The sequence below is a fragment of the Motacilla alba genome, chromosome 5 (genome assembly GCF_015832195.1).
Source record: "Motacilla alba alba isolate MOTALB_02 chromosome 5, Motacilla_alba_V1.0_pri, whole genome shotgun sequence".
Taxonomy (NCBI): Eukaryota; Metazoa; Chordata; class Aves; order Passeriformes; family Motacillidae; genus Motacilla; species Motacilla alba.
In genome coordinates this window covers 9,497,047-9,510,332 of record NC_052020.1, presented here as the reverse complement: position 1 = coordinate 9,510,332, position 13,286 = coordinate 9,497,047, and the positions used below count along the sequence as shown (strand labels likewise).

General features: G+C 66.2%; 4 protein-coding genes across 5 annotated transcripts; 3 read left to right on the top strand and 1 right to left on the bottom strand.

Annotated features, from left to right (window-relative positions):
* Nucleotides 1-81: 81 nt before the first annotated feature.
* Nucleotides 82-4,404, top strand: AGBL2 (ATP/GTP binding protein like 2). Of its 2 annotated transcripts, XM_038137716.1 has the most exons (11): nucleotides 82-917; nucleotides 997-1,122; nucleotides 1,284-1,436; nucleotides 1,531-1,638; nucleotides 1,716-1,866; nucleotides 1,950-2,714; nucleotides 2,792-2,954; nucleotides 3,072-3,198; nucleotides 3,284-3,381; nucleotides 3,459-3,568; nucleotides 3,643-4,404. In XM_038137716.1, exons 1-11 carry the CDS (start codon nucleotides 788-790, stop codon nucleotides 4,265-4,267), a joined length of 2,556 nt encoding a protein of 851 aa, XP_037993644.1. In that variant the 5' UTR covers nucleotides 82-787; the 3' UTR covers nucleotides 4,268-4,404. The 2 variants fall into 2 exon arrangements, with proteins under 2 accessions (XP_037993644.1, XP_037993643.1); XM_038137715.1 differs by having other exon boundaries at nucleotides 781-1,122; nucleotides 1,291-2,714; nucleotides 2,792-3,198.
* A 427-nt stretch (nucleotides 4,405-4,831) lies between these two features.
* Nucleotides 4,832-7,889, top strand: MTCH2 (mitochondrial carrier 2). The gene is made up of 13 exons (XM_038137719.1): nucleotides 4,832-5,000; nucleotides 5,088-5,172; nucleotides 5,260-5,366; nucleotides 5,491-5,517; nucleotides 5,973-6,020; nucleotides 6,096-6,153; nucleotides 6,239-6,290; nucleotides 6,377-6,436; nucleotides 6,672-6,765; nucleotides 6,873-6,920; nucleotides 7,180-7,247; nucleotides 7,482-7,557; nucleotides 7,688-7,889. The coding sequence occupies exons 1-13, from the start codon at nucleotides 4,914-4,916 to the stop codon at nucleotides 7,772-7,774; spliced, it is 897 nt and encodes a 298-aa protein (XP_037993647.1). The 5' UTR covers nucleotides 4,832-4,913; the 3' UTR covers nucleotides 7,775-7,889.
* Nucleotides 7,890-8,784: 895 nt separating this feature from the next.
* NUDT8 (nudix hydrolase 8) lies at nucleotides 8,785-10,490 on the top strand. Its single transcript, XM_038138020.1, has 5 exons — nucleotides 8,785-8,800; nucleotides 8,847-9,000; nucleotides 9,066-9,198; nucleotides 9,987-10,064; nucleotides 10,138-10,490. The coding sequence occupies exons 1-5, from the start codon at nucleotides 8,785-8,787 to the stop codon at nucleotides 10,366-10,368; spliced, it is 612 nt and encodes a 203-aa protein (XP_037993948.1). The 3' UTR covers nucleotides 10,369-10,490.
* A 316-nt stretch (nucleotides 10,491-10,806) lies between these two features.
* On the bottom strand, nucleotides 10,807-13,269 carry NDUFV1 (NADH:ubiquinone oxidoreductase core subunit V1). Its single transcript, XM_038137717.1, has 10 exons — nucleotides 13,109-13,269; nucleotides 12,942-13,024; nucleotides 12,701-12,871; nucleotides 12,438-12,621; nucleotides 12,167-12,356; nucleotides 11,673-11,885; nucleotides 11,438-11,604; nucleotides 11,282-11,363; nucleotides 11,061-11,206; nucleotides 10,807-10,986 (listed from the first exon to the last, which is right to left on the bottom strand). The coding sequence occupies exons 1-10, from the start codon at nucleotides 13,160-13,162 to the stop codon at nucleotides 10,903-10,905; spliced, it is 1,374 nt and encodes a 457-aa protein (XP_037993645.1). The 5' UTR covers nucleotides 13,163-13,269; the 3' UTR covers nucleotides 10,807-10,902.
* Nucleotides 13,270-13,286: the final 17 nt, after the last annotated feature.

The following is a 13,286-nucleotide window of genomic DNA, read 5'->3' as shown; positions in this document are numbered from 1 at the left end:
AATCACACCCTGTTCAATGCTCCAGGCTGGGGGAAGAGAGGCTGGAAAGCTGGAAAAGGCTCTGGGTGTGCTGGTGAGAGCAGCTAAACAGGAGCCCCGGGGGACAAAAGGCCAGTGGCACCTGGGCTGTCCCAGCATTGGAGTGGCCACAGGCCCATCCCCTGTTCTGACACTGCTGGGCCACCTCCAGCCCTGGGGACAGAGCTGGAGCCCTCATGGTAAGAGGCACTGTCCAAAGAATGGAATGGAGCGGGAGAAGGGTCTGGAGCACCAGGAGCTGGGAGGACTCAGCCTGCAGAAAAGGAGGCTTGAGGGAACCCTCTGGTTCTCCACAGCTCCCTCAGCCAGGGGGTGTGTCAGGCTCTTCTACCAGGGAACAAGGGCTCAAGAGAAAACAGCCTCAAGCTCTGCCGGGGAAGTTGAGGTTGGACATGAGGAGGAGTTTCTTCATGAAAAGTGTTGTCAGGCATCAGAAGGGGCTGCTGAGAAAGGTGGTCAAGTCCCCAGCCCTGGAGGTGTCCAAGGAATGACTGGACATGGAATGACAAGGAATGACAGGAGCACCTCAGTGCTCTGGTCTGGGTGATGAGGTGGGGATTGGTCACAGGTTGGGCTCAGCTCAATGATCCTGGAGGTCTTTTCCAACCTGAATGACTGAAATCCCTCTGGCTCCTTGCCCAGCTCTGCTCCAGGACCGCCCCATTCCTCCCTGTAGCTCAGCAACCACTTGCCAGCCCAGCCCTGACCCTGCCTCTGCCGTTCCGCGTCTCTCGGGGCTCTCACAGCCATGGAGCCCGCAGGGCGCCGCGCTGCCCAGGGAGGGGAGGCAGCTCCGGGGGGATTCAGTGGGGGACAGCTCCTGAAGCCCTATGACAGCTTCATCCGCGCCCACCTGCGCTTCTATGGCTACTTCCGAGGTGAGCCCTGGCCACTGTGCCCTCCTGTCCCTGGGCGTGTCCCCTCCTGTCCCCCGGCTGCAGCGCTGTTCTCCCCAAGACGAGAAGACGGGCAGGGAAGAGACGGCCGTGTCCCCGGGGGAGCCCTCCGGGCAGCATCCCAAGGCATCCCCCATGGGCAGCACCGGCCCTGGCTGGCAACGAGGTCCTGGGCATGAGCCAAACCGTGAGTGAGACCCTGCAGCCCCTCACAGCCCCCCGAGCACGGCGTCCTCCTAGCACAGCAAGGGTGGTGGGAGGGCCTGTCCCTGTCCCTGCCTTGGTTTTGGGGGATGGCCCTACCCCGACCACACTAGAGCCCCCCAGCCCTTCCCGGTGCTCTTGCAGCCCCCAGGGTGGTGCAGACGCCCCAGCAGGGCAGACTGGCCCCCTTGAGGCAGCCCTGGAGGTCTCCAGGAGAACCGCAGGCTCCGTTCTCCCTCCCTGCTCCCCGCTGGCCTGTGGAGTGTGAAGTCATCCAGGAGACGATTGAGCACATCGGTGAGGGGACGCTCCAGCTGTCCTCTCGCCTCACCCCTGTGCCAGACCTCTGTTGTGTGTATGGTGTTTGTCTCTGTGTCCCCCTCTCTCCCAGAATGGGTCCCCCCCACACCAGAGCCCTTCTGCCCACCCACGGGCCCGGAGCAGGCCCTGTACAGCCTCGGTGAGGAGCAGGGCGCTGTCGTCTACCACTGCAGCCCAGGTAACGGAGCACGGGCAGCACCCCTGAGCGCCTCCGCTCTCCCCAGACCCCCATCACTGTCCCTGCTCCCCCCACAGCGTTCCAAGGCTCCTGCTTTACCCGTGCTCGGGTCGGGGGAGCCCCGGGGCCACTCTCCTCGCCAGCAGCCCCCTTGGAGGGTCCCCAGGACACCACGCTGCTCTTTGAGTCCCGCTTTGAGAGTGGGAACCTCCAGAAGGCCATCAAGGTGTAAGAGAGAGGCCAGGGGCCATGGGGCCTCTCGTGCCAGCCTGGATCCAGGGATCCAGAGCACCGCCCTTCCCTCCACACAGGGGTCCCTATGAGTACGTGCTGATGCTGCGGCCAGACCTGTACACGGCCAAACACACACAGTGGTTCTACTTCCGTGTCCAAAACACGCGGCGGGAGCCGCTCTACCACTTCACCATCGCCAACATGGCCAAGCCCAAGAGCCTCTACAGCCAGGGCCTGCGGCCCCTGCTCTACTCCCAGCAGGATGCCCGGAGCTGTGGCATAGGCTGGCGCCGGGTCGGGACCGACGTCCGCTACTACCTTGGCGGCGCGGGGAAGCCGCCGATTTTCCGGCTCAGCTGGACCGTGCGCTTCCCGCACGATGGCGACACGTGCTTCTTCGCCGCCTGCTATCCCTACACCTACTCGGACCTGCGGCGCTACCTGCGCGCGCTGGCGGCCGACCCGGCGCGCTCGCGGTACTGCACGGTGCGGCCGCTGTGCCGCAGCCTGGCCGGCAACACCGTCCCCCTGCTGACCGTCACTGGCCCGGGCGGCGCGGCCGGCAAGCGGGTGGTGGTGGCGAGCGCCCGCGTGCACCCCGGCGAGAGCGGCGGCTCCTGGGCCATGAGGGGATTCCTGGATTTCCTGCTGAGCGGCCACGAGGACGCGCGGCTCCTGCGCCGCCTCTTCGTCTTCAAGGTGGTGCCGATGCTCAACCCTGACGGGGTGGTGGTGGGCAACTCCCGCTGTTCCCTGGCAGGACGGGATCCCAACAGGGCCTACGGGAAGGAGCTTCCCGGCTCCTTCCCTGGCGTGTGGCACCTGCGGGCCATGGTCCAGAGGTGAGGCAGGTGTGGGCAGCTGGTGGGACAGGGCCGCTCCTGTGGCTGGGCTGGTGGCCGTATCCTGATGCGTGCAGGGTGCTGGCGGAGCGGGAGGTGCTGCTGTACTGCGACTTCCACGGGCACAGCCGGAAGAACAACGTCTTCATGTACGGCTGCGATGCCGGCGGGGACGGCGCCGGGACACGGCTGCGCCAGCGCGTGTTCCCCCTGATGCTGAGCAAAAATGCCCCTGACAAGGTGGGACGCGGATGCCTCAGAGCCACGTGTTGGGGTGGCAGCGGGAATGCAGCCAACGCGCTGCTTCCCAAGCTGTCCCTGTGGGGTCGGGACCCCTCTGACCCTGGGGGCCTCCAGTTCTCCTTCTCCAGCTGCAAGTACCGGGTGCAGAAGAGCAAAGAGGGGACAGGCCGGGTCTCCATGTGGCGCCTGGGCGTCTCCCACAGCTACACCCTAGAGGTGGCCTTCAGTGGCTCCACGCTGGGTGAGGGGCTGCCACAGCCACGGGGACAGTGCCACTGGGGGGGTCCTGGGCTGGGGAGCTGCCCTTGTTTCCTTTTCCCCTCCAGGTGGGAGAAACTCCCACTTTAGCGTGGGGGACCTCGAGTCACTGGGCCGTCTCCTCTGTGACACCCTGCTCGACTTCTGTGACCCTGCGCCCGCCAAGGTGGGCTTGGACCTGGCCCAGGGAGCCCTGGTGCCACAGGATCACGGTGACACTGTGGCACTGTCACTGTCCCGCAGCTCCAGCAGTGCCTGGTGGAGGCGGAGGCGCTGCTGCAGCAGCAGATGGGTCGTGAGCCAGGCTCTGGAGGCAGCTGGAGCGATGTGTCCCTCTCAGAGCTCGAGTCCAGGTACGTCATGCCCTGTCACCTCATGTCACCCCGTGGTGCCACTGGGGGCTGCAGATGGTTCTTTCCCCCTGCAGCACCAGTGGCTCTGACAGCTCCGTGTCCGACGGGATCCCAGATGACTTCCAGAGCCAACAGGTGAGTCTCCATGTGCCACTGATTTTGAGGTGGCAGGGACGCAGAGCCAGGGTGGAACATGGTGACAGAGGGTGCAGATGTCCCAGTGCCACTTCACCTCCTGGCATAGATGGAGCCACGCAGGAAGAAGCGGCTGCGGAGACGGAGAGTGAGGAATGTCCTGCGCCGAACAAACCGGAGCCACACCAGCATCCCGGTGAGCCTGGAGCCACCATAGTCCATCCAGGCCCCCAGGGGACAGTCCTGCAGGGACACTTGTCCCCAGTGCTGTCTCACCCCTCAAGTGGGTCTGACACCTCTCCTGTGCCCCCCAGGCTGGGACCCGCAGGCATCCCGTTCTTCCTGGTGTCCGGAGTGGAGGTGACAGTGCAGGAGAGAAGCCCAGAGCCAGCTCCAGTGTCACCTTTTCCAGGACAGCTGGAGCAGGGAATGGCCCCCGTGCCATCAGAGGAGAGGTGCCTGGAGCTGACTCTGGAGTGGCCCTTCCTAGGGCACCTGAAGAAGGGAATGGCCGCTGTGCCACCACGGGAAGGCATCAGCTGGACAGTGGCACGAGTGCTGTGACACATCGCAAGCCACCACTGAGCCCCTGCCACCGTGGTGCCACCAGTGACTCTTCCCGGGATCCAGCTGTGGGAGTGATCTTGGGGCCATCCTGGCAGCAGCGGGGCAGGGACAGGGACAGGGCCCGTCCCCTCACTGTCCGTGCAGTGGCCTCACGCTGCTGCGCCTGCGCTCGCCAGTAAAGGTGCTGCCACTTCCATGTCCGTGCCTGGTGCTGCTGTTTTCATTGTGATGTCCCCTTGTCCCCGAGCCTGGCCAGAGTCTCGCTGGCACCCAGCCCCATGACACCACCATGGTGTCAGCCTATGCCTATGGCGCCACCTCAGCCCTACCACCATGGCGTCACCTTGGGCTCTAGGGCTGTGGTGGCGCTGGCTGTGCCACCCGGGTGTCTCCTCGGCCCTGTCACGCCGCTGTCCCCGCTGTGCCGCGGTGTCCCCACAGGCCCCGCGGGTGCCCCAGTCCCGCAGGCCCCGTTGCCATGGCAACACCCCCGCGGCGTTTCCATGGCAGCCGCTGCGCTCCCAGGGCTCCCCCTAGCGGCCGGAAATGCGTCACGGCGGCGCCGGAAGTACCGGGGAGGCGGAAGCGGAAGCGGCGGCAGCCGTGGCCGTGTCCTTCTGTGCCGTGACGCCGGGGCGGCACCATGGCGGACGCGGCTTCGCAGGTGCTGCTGGGCTCGGGGCTCACCGTGCTCTCGCAGCCTCTCATGTACGTGAAGGTGCTGGTGCAGGTAAGGGCGGGAATGGCGGGGTTGAGAGGGAGTACCGGGCCCGGTATCGGCCGCGCGGGGGATGCAGCCTGCCCGTTCCCGCTGCAGGTGGGCTACGAACCGCTGCCGCCCACCCTGGGGAGGAACATCTTCGGCCGCCAGGTCTACCAGCTGCCCGGCCTCTTCTCTTACGGTGAGTCCGCCTTGGTGGGGCCGCCCCGGCGCCGTCCCGGTGCCGCCGTGGGGTCCCCCCGGGGCTGACGGTCCCCGCTGTCCCCAGCCAAGCACATCGTAAAGGTGGACGGGAGAGCAGGACTCTTTAAAGGCCTCGCCCCCCGCCTCTGCTCCAGCGCCATCGGCACCGTGGTGCACAGCAAAGTGCTGCAGGTACCGGCACGGGCGGGGCGCCGGCCCCGGGGCGCTGCGGGAACCGGGGGTTCTGCCGCCGCGACGGGGGGACACCGGGCCCCCGGCTCCCCGCACAGTGCTGACCCTGCCCTTTGCTCCACAGCGGTACCAGGAGGCCGAGCAGGCTGAGGTGGGTGCAGATGTGCTTACCATGGGGAACCTTCCCTTCCCTTCATTCCTGTCTCCCTCTTTCTCCCTCTTTCTAGTTCTCTGTTCTTCTATTCCTCCCTTCTCCTTTCTTTCTTTTCTTCTTTCCCTCACTCCTTTCTCCTTTTTCTCCTTCTCTTTTCCTTTCCATTCTCCTCTTCTCTCTTGCCTTCCCTCTTTCCTTCATTCTCTTCTTCTGTCCTTTTTCCCTTCTCCATGCCTTCCCTCCTTCTTTTTCCCTTTGTTTCCCTCCGTTCTTTCCTCCTCCTCCTCCCCTCTCTCTTCCCTCTCTCCCTCCTCCCCACGGCCCCTGGATTTGGACAGCCCCAGCCGTGCATCCGGAGCGCTCCGGAGGGCCGGGAGCTTCCAGCCCCACCTTGGGGACAGCGTCCCCTCTCCGGGCAGCTGTTCCCACCTGACTCCTCCTTCCCCCTCCAGCCTGGAGCCAGGAGGAAGGAGTCCTCGCTGGAGCAGGTGCTCAAGGAGGTGAGGAGCAGGAGCAGGAAGGCAGTGGGATGTCACATCCCCGTTCCCTCCTGCTGATGCTCCCTTTGTTCCCAGACCTCCCAGGAGATGGTCGCCCGCTCTGCCGCCACCCTCATCACCCACCCCTTCCACGGTAGGTGTCCCCCCCATCCCAAGGGAGCGGGGGGCGCGGTGCCAGGTGCCCCGTGTCACTCCCGCGTCCCCCCGTGTCCCCGCAGTGATCACCCTGCGCTGCATGGTGCAGTTCATCGGCCGTGAGACCAAGTACAGGTACGGCCCGGGGGCTCTGGGTGCTCCGGGAGGCCGGGCATCCTGGGATCCCCTGACGTTGTCCCTCCTCTTCCTCCCCGTGCCAGTGGGACACTAAGCGCCTTTGCCACAATCTACCGGGAAGAGGGAATCCTGGGATTCTTCGCGTGAGTGCCGGGAAGGCGGGGAGGGGCACAGCGGGGGTGACAGCGGCGGGAAGGTCCCAGAGCCTTCTTGGGAGTATCTCGAATCCCTCCAGCAGCTCCGGATCACTCACTCGAGCATCCCCGCTCCCAGGGATGGCTGTTCCCTGTCACCCTGTCCCAATCCAGCTGTTCCCAGCTCCCCGCACAGCCGGATCCCGACCCTCGGCCAGCATTCCCACTGTTTCTTCCCTTGCAGCGGCCTCATCCCGCGACTCCTCGGGGACATCCTCTCCCTGTGGCTGTGCAACATGCTGGCCTACCTCATCAACACATACGCGCTGGAGAACGGGGTAGGCTCCGCTCCGGGATCCGGAGCTCCTGGGGGGCAGCTCCAGGGTTGTTCTGGGAGCCGCGACCCCGTTTTGGGGGGATTCAGGTGCTCTTGCTGCTCCCTCAGGTCTCCACCATGACTGAGATGAAGAGCTACTCCCAGGCGGTCACTGGGGTGAGTGCAGCCACGGGCAGGGAGTGGATCCTTTCCCTAGGGAGTGGTGTGTTCCTGGAATCCTGCGGCTGCCGGGGCGGGGACGGAGCCAGGCTGGGATCAGCCGGATTAGCCCACGGGCCAAGGGATGCTCTGTGGAGGACACGTGTGACCCTGTGGAGGTGGCAGGAGTGGGCTCCCTCCCTGGGGGGAAACTCTGCGGGGTTCTCCCGAAGTGGAGGGAAGAGGGAGCATCCCACCGATGCCGCTTTTCCTGCAGTTCTTTGCCAGCATGCTGACCTACCCCTTCGTCCTGGTCTCCAACTTGATGGCCGTGAACAACTGCGGGTGAGTCCCTGCTCCCACGGACACCTGCGTCCCTCTGCCCCGGATCAGCTCCTGGAACCACTTTACCGAAATTCCCAGCTGGAAAGGTGCTTCCAGCGCTCCACAGGGTCGATCCCTCCGTGCTTAAAAGTGGGAGAGGGTCGCTTTGGGGTTCAACCCAGTGTGGAGCTACAGAGGGAGTGGGTCATTCCCGGGTGGGAATAATTCCTGGTGAGTTTTTCCTCTCTTCCCCAGGTTGGCCGGGGGTCTCCTTCCCTATGCACCCACCTACTCCTCCTGGCTGGATTGCTGGAGCCAGCTGCACAGGGAGGTGAGTGCTGGAGCTGGGATGCACTGGCACACACCAGGACACGGAGAGGAGCCAGGTGGGAGCCCCATGGGGTTTGGAGAGGCCACCCTGGACCTTTTGTGGCCCCTTCATGGTAGTTTTCCCTTTCCAGGGCAACATGAGCCGAGGGAACAGCCTGTTCTTGCGCAAGGTTCCAGCAGGGAAGCGATATGTGTGGGAGGAGCAGAGGTTCCGCTGATTCCGGAGATGGGAGTGGGATTGTGGAGCCAATGGCGGGCTCTGGAAGCAAAGAATCATGGAGAGTGTTGATTTCTATACAGTTTTTTAAAAATCATTTCCTGCTGAGAGCTGAAGATGCAGGTGTGAGAGTCTCTGTCCACGGGGCTTTCCTGGGAAGAGGGGCTGGCTGATCCACCAGCATTCCCTGATTTATCCAGGAGCCTTTTCCCAACCTCAAACACCGTTAAGGCTGTTTCCACAGTGGAAATTCCCTGAAAAGCCCAGACCCCTGCTGACACGGAGGGCCAGTGGCACATGGGGACTGTCAGAAGTGGGGGGGCTGTTGGCCGCCTGGAAGGGGCTGTTGGATGCCTGGAAGGGGCTGTTGGATGCCTGGAAGGGACTGTTGGGTGCCTGGAAGGGGCTGTTGGGCGCCTGGGGGAGGCTGTTGGCTGCCTGGAAGGGTCCTTGCAAGGCCCGTGGGGGGCAGAGGTGAGCGTTGCACACCGGGCCAGAGGTTTGCACACCCAGGGGGGTGTCTGGAGCTGGGGTCACACAGCTGGCGGGGGCTGTCACACACCAGCAAGAGGGACACTCTCCGGGGGGGGTCACACCGGGCAGGGGCTGCTGCACCCGTGGTGAGGGTTATAGCACGGCTGGAGCAGGACTTGCACCGGCGGCAGAGCCGGCAGGTTGTCGCAGAGCTGGAGGGTGGGTGGCACACCTGGCAGGAGTTACTGCGCACCTGGCGGGGGCCGGAGCAGGACTCGCACCCCTGGCAGGGACGCTGCCAAGGTGGGACGCGGGTCACACACCTGGGGGCGGCTGTCGCACACCGGGGGGGCACGGCCAAGCTGGCAGGCGCTTTCCCGCTCGGCCGGGGCCGTTCCGCGCTGGCGGAGGCCGTGGCACACCGGGCAGGGCTGCTCCCGCCCTCGGCACGGAAGGGCCGCGGCGGGGCGGGCTCGGTGCGGGGGGCGGTGCCGGTCCCTCCTCGCTCGCTGCTCCTCCCCGCCCCGTACCGGCGCCATGGCGGGCCCGGGCGGTGCCGACGGTGCCGGGGACGCCGGGGATGTGCTGAGCGGCGGCAGCGAGCGGCGGTGCCGGGCGCGGCTGGCGGCGGGGGGGCGCGGCGGCGGCGGCGGCGGCGGTGCTGGTGCCGCTGTGCTCGGTGCGCGGCCGCCCCGCGCTGCTCTTCACGCTCCGCTCCCGCCGCCTCGCCGGCCCCCACAGCGGCGACGTCAGGTACCGGCGGGGGGAGCGGGCACCGGGGCCGGGCCGGCCCTGACCCCTCCCGATCCCTCCCGCAGCTTCCCCGGTGGGCGGCGGGACCCGGCGGACGGGGACGCGGTGGCCACGGCTCTGCGGGAGACGCGGGAGGAGCTGGGGGTGGCGGTGGCAGCCGCCAGCGTCTGGGGACAGCTTCGGACGCTGCCCGACCGGGTACCGGGGATCGGCGGGGCTTGGAGGCGCGGGGACAAGGGCGAGCGGGGTCACGGGGGTGGGTTCAAGGTGACAGGGAAGGCGGCGGGGTCACGGGTGACAAGGGCAAGGCAGCAGGGTCACGGGTGACGGGTTCGAGGTGACGGGGACAAGGGTTCTGGTGTGATGGCTTTGGGGTGACAGGGACACGGGTGACAGGGGTTTTGGTGACAGGAACAAGGCCGCAGGGACACAGAGAAGGAAGGGGTTCAGTCGGCAGAGACAAAGCAGTAGGGACACAGGTTTAAGAGCAAGGGTTCTGGGTGACAGGGACAAGGCAGGGAGATGGTGACAGGGTGCAGGTGACTCGAGTCCAGGGGTCAGGACACAGGTGAGGGCAGGTTACAGGCAGCAGCAGAGGATTGGAATGACAGGGAAAAGGCAGCAGGGTCATGGGTGACAGGGGCAAAGCAACAGGGTCATGTGCAGCAGATTCATGGGGACAGGGACACGGGTGACAGCTGTTACAGGTGGTGATGATTCTGGGTGACGGGGACAGGGCAGCAGGGACAAGGGTGGTGGATGTGGTGTGACAGGGACACAGCTGATGGGTTGCAGGTGAGAGGGACAGGTCAGCAGGGACACGGGTGACAAGAATTCTGGGGATTCAAGGTGACAGGACACAAGGCAGGCAGTGGTGAGGGGGTGTCACACAGGCTGGGTGCCTGCACTGGGTGCAGGGGGGGGATCAAGGTACAGGCACTTTGGGGAGGGGGTGTCACCCTGTCCCTTGCTGACACGCCTTCCAGCAGGGAATGACTGTGGCACCCGTTGTGGCCAACCTGGGGCCGCTGGAGGCCTTGACGCTGAACCCCAACCCCGATGAGGTGAGTGACTCCTGCCCAGGCCTGCTCCCCTTGCCGTGGCAGCCGCTCTGGTCACTGCGGTCTGTGCTGACAGGTGGAGGAGGTGTTCACCCTGCCCCTGGCTCACCTGCTCCGCGAGGAGAACCAGGGCTACACGCACTTCCGCACGGCCAGCGGCTACGGATACACCTTGCCCGTGTTCCTCAACGGCCCCCACAAGGTGTGGGGGCTCACGGCCATCATCACCGAGCTGACCCTGGAGCTGCTGGTGCCCGGCCGCTACCGCAGGAAGACCCACGTGCCTCCCCGCAAAGCCCCGGCCTGAGCAGGCAGCGCGCGGCTGCGGGTCCCCGTGCCTCGGGTCTCCACCGTGCACAGGGGAAACGGCTCCGAGCCCGGCAGTGATGTCGCACACTGTGATTCAGTAAAAGCCATGTTTGGAACTGCCCTGGCCTCCGAGTTGTGGAGTGTGGCCAGGACAGCTGTCCTTTGGCACGGTCACAGGAGGAGGAGTCCTGGTGCCACTGCGGCGGGGACAGGGGGTGTGGAGTCCCCAAGGAGGGGACTGTGTCTGTTCGTACCCTACACCCATTGCCTATGCCCCATCCCTAGCCTCATGGAAATCCAGGATATTGCCTCTGGGGTATCTAGGCCCCAGCTGTGTGACCCCATGATCCCTGGGGATCTCATGCTCCAGGGGCAGCAGGACCCAGAGGCCTTCTGCCCAGTCAGTCCCTTCCTACCATTTAATGTCCACAGCAAAGCCTGGGAGCGCAGCAGCGTTTATTGAGAACCCTCTGAGTGCTGCCAGCACCCCAGAAACCCCTTCCAAACAGAAGGGAGGTGTGGAGGTGAATCCTTACGCCGACGCCGCTCGGGCTTTGGCCTCATTGTAGCGCCGCATCCTCTCCTCCAGCTCGGGGCGGAAGTGGCGGATGAGGCCCTGCACGGAGCGGGGGAGCGGTTAATGGGGTGGGGGAAGGCCGCTGGCCTCTCCAAGCCCTCCGGGCCCCTCACCTGCACGGGCCAGGCCGCGCCATCGCCCAGGGCGCAGATGGTGTGTCCCTCGATCTGCTTGCTGATCTCCCAGAGCGCGTCGATCTCGGCGGCCTGCGCGTCGCCCCGCACGAACCGCGCCATCACCTTGTTCATCCAGTCCACGCCTGCGGGAATCGGGATGGGGATGGGTCCCTGCAGTGCCCTTCCCCGCAGCCCCGCAGCCACGGCCCCCCGCTCACCTTCCCGGCACGGGGTGCACTGCCCACAGCTCTCGTGCTTGTAGAACTCGATCAGCCGCGCGATGGCTTTGACGATGTCGGTCTGGGGAGAGAGGGAGGGTGAGGAAGGTGAGGGTCCCGCGGCGGATGGGGGAGCCGGGGGAGCCCATCCCTTACCGATTTATCCATGACGATGACGGCGGCCGTACCCAGCCCGCTCTGCGCCTGCACCAGGGAATCGAAGTCCATCAGCACCGTCTCACACACAGACTTGGGCAGCAGCGGCGTGGAGGAGCCGCCTGGGATGACGGCCAGCAGGTTGTCCCAGCCCCCGCGGACACCTCCTGCAAAGAGGAGGGTCAGGACAGGCAGCTCCAGCCCCGCTGCGGCCCGGCTCGGCCGCGGCGCTCACCGGCGTGTTTCTCGATGAGCTCCTTCAGCGGCACCGACATCTCCTCCTCCACCGTGCAGGGCGTGTTGACGTGCCCCGAGATGTTGAAGAGCTTGGTGCCGGAATTCCGCTCCCGGCCGAAGCTGGCGAACCAGGCGCCGCCGCGCCGGCAGATCGTGGGGGCCACCGACACCGTCTCCACGTTGGCCACCGTGGTGGGGCAGCCGAACACACCTGGGGAAACATCAGGAAAAAGTTCCTCCCTGTGAGGGTGGTGATGCCCTGGCACAAGTGGCCCAAAGGTGCTGTGGCTGCCGCATCCCTGCAAGCGTCCAAGGCCAGGTTCAACAGGGCTTGGAGCAACCTGGGATCATGGTATGTGGTCTGTGAAACAGTGGGAGCTCTTAATGGATGTGGCGTTGGATGTGGCATGGTCCCTGCAGCAGGACCGTGTCCCGGGGACAGTTGTTTTGGGGCGGCAGCCGGGAACTCAGGACAGAGCTGTGGGGCCGTACCCACGTCAGCGGGGAAGGGGGGCTTGAGGCGGGGCTTCCCCTGCTTGCCCTCGATGGACTCGATGAGCGCCGTCTCCTCCCCGCAGATGTAGGCGCCGGCGCCGCGCACCACGAACACGTCAAAGGCGTACCCCGACCCGCAGGCATCGCCGCCCAGCAGCCCGGCCTCGTAGGCCTCCCGGATGGCCACCTGCAGCGGGGCAGGGCGTGAGCCCGGGGCGCCCCGAGCCACGCCGGGGGGTGCGGGGCGGCTGTGGGGCGCTCCCCTCACCTGCAGGTTCGAGGCCTCGTTGTAGAACTCGCCGCGGATGTAGATGTAGGCGGCGCGGGCGCCCATGGCCCGCCCCGCCACCAGGCAGCCCTCCAGCAGCTTGTGCGGGTCGTGCCGCATGATCTCCCGGTCCTTGCAGGTGCCCGGCTCGCCCTCGTCCGCGTTCACCACCAGGTACTTGGGTCTGCGGGCGGCTCGCGTCAGCGGGGGCTCGCCACAGGCGGGGGCCGCGCTCCCGGAGCTGCGGGCGGTCCCGGTCTCACCTGCCGTCCGGGGGTTTGTTCATGAAGCTCCACTTGAGGCCGGTGGGGAACCCGGCGCCGCCGCGGCCCCGCAGCCCCGAGGTCTTGATCTCTCCGAGGATCCAGTCCACGCCCTTGAGCAGGATCTCCTTCGTCTTGTACCAGTCGCCGCGGCGCAGCGCGCCCTGCAGCCTGCGGGCACCGGGCACCGTGGCACCGGGCACGGGGCACCGGCCCTCCCCACGCTGCTCCCGCTACTCACCGCCAGTCGTGCCGCCCGTAGAGGTTGGTGAAGATCCGGTCCTCATCCCGCAGCGACCCGAACTGCGTCTTCTTGGGCGCCGTCTGCAGGGACACACGCATTCAGCACCGGCAACACCGGGACCCGTCCCGCATGGTCCCGGCGATCCCCGCCGCGTCCCCGCTCACCGAGAAGGAGGCGGCGGGCAGGCGCCGCAGCGCCAGCAGCTGCCTGCCGGCCATGGCGGGGGGCACCGGCACCGGGACCGACCACCGTCACCTTCAGCCGCCCCCGCGGTGACGTCAGGGGGGAGCGCCGGCGGCGCGGCAGTGACGTCACGAGAGAGGCCGGACCGGGGCCGGTGTG

What these genes read in the sequence shown, in the direction of transcription:
- MTCH2 (XM_038137719.1), top strand. Translation starts at nt 4,914, where the DNA reads ATGGCGGACGCGGCTTCGCAGGTGCTGCTGGGCTCGGGGCTCACCGTG. An exon ending in GGAATCCTGGGATTCTTCGC is followed by an intron (nt 6,437 to 6,671) that starts GTGAGTGCCGGG and finishes CTTCCCTTGCAG; the next exon opens with CGGCCTCATCCCGCGACTCC. An exon ending in GGAGCCAGCTGCACAGGGAG is followed by an intron (nt 7,558 to 7,687) that starts GTGAGTGCTGGA and finishes TTCCCTTTCCAG; the next exon opens with GGCAACATGAGCCGAGGGAA.
- NUDT8 (XM_038138020.1), top strand. An exon ending in TTCGGACGCTGCCCGACCGG is followed by an intron (nt 9,199 to 9,986) that starts GTACCGGGGATC and finishes CACGCCTTCCAG; the next exon opens with CAGGGAATGACTGTGGCACC. An exon ending in TGAACCCCAACCCCGATGAG is followed by an intron (nt 10,065 to 10,137) that starts GTGAGTGACTCC and finishes CTGTGCTGACAG; the next exon opens with GTGGAGGAGGTGTTCACCCT.
- AGBL2 (XM_038137716.1), top strand. Translation starts at nt 788, where the DNA reads ATGGAGCCCGCAGGGCGCCGCGCTGCCCAGGGAGGGGAGGCAGCTCCG. An exon ending in TCCTGGGCATGAGCCAAACC is followed by an intron (nt 1,123 to 1,283) that starts GTGAGTGAGACC and finishes GTGCTCTTGCAG; the next exon opens with CCCCCAGGGTGGTGCAGACG. An exon ending in GGAGACGATTGAGCACATCG is followed by an intron (nt 1,437 to 1,530) that starts GTGAGGGGACGC and finishes CCTCTCTCCCAG; the next exon opens with AATGGGTCCCCCCCACACCA.
- NDUFV1 (XM_038137717.1), bottom strand. Translation starts at nt 13,162, where the DNA reads ATGGCCGGCAGGCAGCTGCTGGCGCTGCGGCGCCTGCCCGCCGCCTCC. An exon ending in TGCCCGCCGCCTCCTTCTCG is followed by an intron (nt 13,025 to 13,108) that starts GTGAGCGGGGAC and finishes GTGTCCCTGCAG; the next exon opens with ACGGCGCCCAAGAAGACGCA. An exon ending in TACGGGCGGCACGACTGGCG is followed by an intron (nt 12,872 to 12,941) that starts GTGAGTAGCGGG and finishes CGGTGCCCGCAG; the next exon opens with GCTGCAGGGCGCGCTGCGCC.